Consider the following 3258-nt stretch of genomic DNA (forward strand, 5'->3'; position numbering starts at 1 on the left):
AAAGAAGTTTTTTGTAAAAAAAATTGTTGGAACTTTGGGTATTTCTTCTTACTTGCACTGTACGACGGTGATTTTCTTTCTGATGCTACGATAGGGTTATCTTCGAAGTAGCTTTCTATAAAGTATCCTATTTTTATCAGTAGATGGCAAATGTTTTATGCAAATTTTAAATACTAGTCCAAAGAAAAAGTTTGCTGCAGTCTTGGGAAGGGTATCGATGGATACAACTGAGGATGGTCAGATCACGCTGCCCTGGGACCGTAATCGATACCCGAGATCGAAACAGCATTTGTCTTTTCTGTATCCTCACTTAACGTGAACCCTTGGGTACGTTACTCTATTTTCTGTGCAATGGAATGGAGCGCGGCAGACGGCAGACGACGTTTCTCTTATTGTCTGTTGATGCAGATAAGAGGAATAAGAAAGAGAACAAAATTCAGTGAATCAGTCAAAACTGGGTGAATACTACTGCAATTGTAAAGTGGCAAACTTAAGACCTAATGTGGAATTTGGGTGGAAAATGGTGTATATCACATGTTTCAGGAATTTATAAAGTGGAAAATCTTTCCGGTTTCAAGTTTTTTCGCCAAAAGACGAGACACGGGCATCTTTATTTTCAATTTTTAGCTACGTTATGTAATTATTTGGGAAAAAAATCATTTTGGCGTAGTCTATACACTATTTATAAATTTAAGTTTATCTAAATCTCTTATTTGCGAAAACCTTCTACTACGATCTCACTCTTACATCGAAGATGGACTAAAGGCAACGGGAACGATTATTGCATAAATCGAAAGATAATAGTTATAGTAGCGAGTTTGCGTAAATGACATAAATTATAAGTTGGAAATAAGAAACCTGCAGAACATCTAGTATTGATAGTTGAATAAGAATTTCGACTCCAACGACGATTATAATTGAAAATTGTAAATTGCGCCAACCAATTAAAACGACGAAATTTCTCTCTCGATGAGTCGCTCTCACACTTCTGATTTGTGTCACATCGTTATTACTCGTTACGTACGATCACAACACGAATCAACATTGACGTTTAGTTTCACTTGTTTGTCAATCAACGGTTTCGCATATCGGCGTCAAAAATATAAAAGAAATTGCACGTTCTGTTCGGTTTGGTTATAATGGCTGCTGGAAACGAGTCGAAATTTTGCTTTTTGGGGCATTTTTTTAATCGCGAATTCGTGGGGCAGAAGGCATTGAATGACGACAACGAGAAGGTGATAGCTGGCGAAAGCATGGAGGAAATTTTTGATCAGTTGTTCGATTTATCAAACGCGAGGCACTGCTGGATGGTGATTGTTTTACTTGGGCAGATAGTGAGCAGCCGACCCGGCCTGAAATTGACAAGTTTGTAGTTCTGCAGGAAGGCAAAAAAGTTACGCCTGTGTCACAAGTCAGCGTGGATTTTTTACGAAAACTGAGAGGTAAACATGTGAATGTTTACGTTTACTCCTACGGAAAGAAAATTTGCAACAAGGCTGCACACACCAAGTTCTCAGCACAACTTTTGATTCCCGAAAAGAGAGATAGAGCCAATGCTGACAGCACAGTATCTCTAATGGAAATAGTTTCCAAACTAAAGGAAATACATGGCACACACTATTCATCAAATCACTCCAGTTGGGTCATGTGGGCAAACTACATACAATGCGCTCCAGCCAACGAGTCGCGAGAGCGGATGATGAATGAATGTCCACCGGCTCACTTGATTTTACTATTTCGTTCGGTTGCGTTCTCAGATAATGAGCGAATGCAAAGCGCAAGAAATGGTCTGAAAATTACGGACAATATGACCGACTCGTTCAAAGGCCAAGTGAAACTGTTCAGGGAAGATTTTGAAACAATGCGACAATCGACGATGCGTGTGATGGAGCTGATGGAATGGCGTTTGAAAAGCTTGGAGGAAATTATTGAATCAAATCAGCGATTGGTCGCTGCAATGACGGATACACTGCGTCCTGAAGAAAATGAAGTTAGTCGGGGCCAAGACATACTCATCATGGACTGCGAGGATACTGATCACATGGATAATTGATAACTCCAGGAATTTATATTGTTCATTGGCTCTATTGTTAACAAAAAATTGTGATAAAATTTAAGTTTGAATTGCACAATAAATGAACTGATTTGCATTTTACTACCAGAAATTATTCGCCATTCGCTTTCTTCAATTGAAACCAAAATGGGCTGGATCTTGTTGTTGGCCGACGCTCGGATCGAATTTACCACTCCACACATATCCACAACTCTTGAAAATCGACGTGCAATCGAAATTCCGCATTTTCATAAATTCCAGGTTCACTTGAAATTCCATGTCCTTCGTCGATTGAGCAAACGTTTTCTTCAAATGTTTCTTGACGATTCCGAAGATAATTTCGATCGGGTTGAAAAACGGAGTATACGGTGGAAGAAAAATGGGAATGATTCCGAGTGATCGCAAATAGCGGATGATGGGTGCGTGACAATGGATTCTAGCGCCATCGAGAATCCACACACTGTGTTGTCCGGGAAATACGTGACAAGAACCTCCCATTGCAAAGACCTTGCAACAATCGAAAAAATTTTGTCTTGTAAACGTCCCTTCCGTTTGAAATGTCTCCAAAATTCCATCTTGTCCCAAAAAGCACAACAAAGACATCCTCGGCTTGCGATTAAATTCTCCACGGAAAACCAACTTTTTACCAATGATACCGTAGCCTTTTCATCGAATCAAGCCATGATTATCCACCGATATTTCATCCAGAAAAACCAAGTTTGTGTAATGCCATTCGATGGAGTTGAGCTCGTTGAAGAATTTCTCTATCTCTTTGTCTCTTATTTGAATTGCACGGATTTCGATGGTTTTCCAGGTGAAATTGTTTTCGTGAAGAAGCTTACAGATGTAAGATGCAGAAATGTTCACCCCAAAATTTCTTTCAAATTTACATTTCGCTTCTTCCAAGTACAATATCAGGCACGCACGGTACAAGTTGAGCAACCAATTACGCTTCTCATCATCAATTTTGTATGGCTCTCGTACAGTCTCCTTTCTAGACAACGATCCCGTCTTTTCGTACCGAACTATCCAATTGGTGATGGTGGTTGGGTCTTTGCGATACAGAACCGCAACTTTGGCTTTGTTATAGCCAAGAAAATAGTATGAGTACAACGCGTAATGTTTTACATCGTCTGAGACATGTTTATTGCGAACATTTTTCAATATTAAAGCCATTTTCACTGCGATAAACCGACAAACTAATC

General features: G+C 39.5%; 1 protein-coding gene across 1 annotated transcript; it reads left to right on the forward strand.

Annotated features, from left to right (window-relative positions):
* Positions 1-217: 217 nt before the first annotated feature.
* LOC119086080 lies at positions 218-2053 on the forward strand. The gene is made up of 2 exons (XM_037196656.1): positions 218-236; positions 1275-2053. The coding sequence occupies exons 1-2, from the start codon at positions 218-220 to the stop codon at positions 2051-2053; spliced, it is 798 nt and encodes a 265-aa protein (XP_037052551.1).
* Positions 2054-3258: the final 1205 nt, after the last annotated feature.

The sequence above is a fragment of the Bradysia coprophila genome, chromosome IV (assembly GCF_014529535.1).
Source record: "Bradysia coprophila strain Holo2 chromosome IV, BU_Bcop_v1, whole genome shotgun sequence".
Lineage (NCBI taxonomy): Eukaryota > Metazoa > Arthropoda > Insecta > Diptera > Sciaridae > Bradysia > Bradysia coprophila.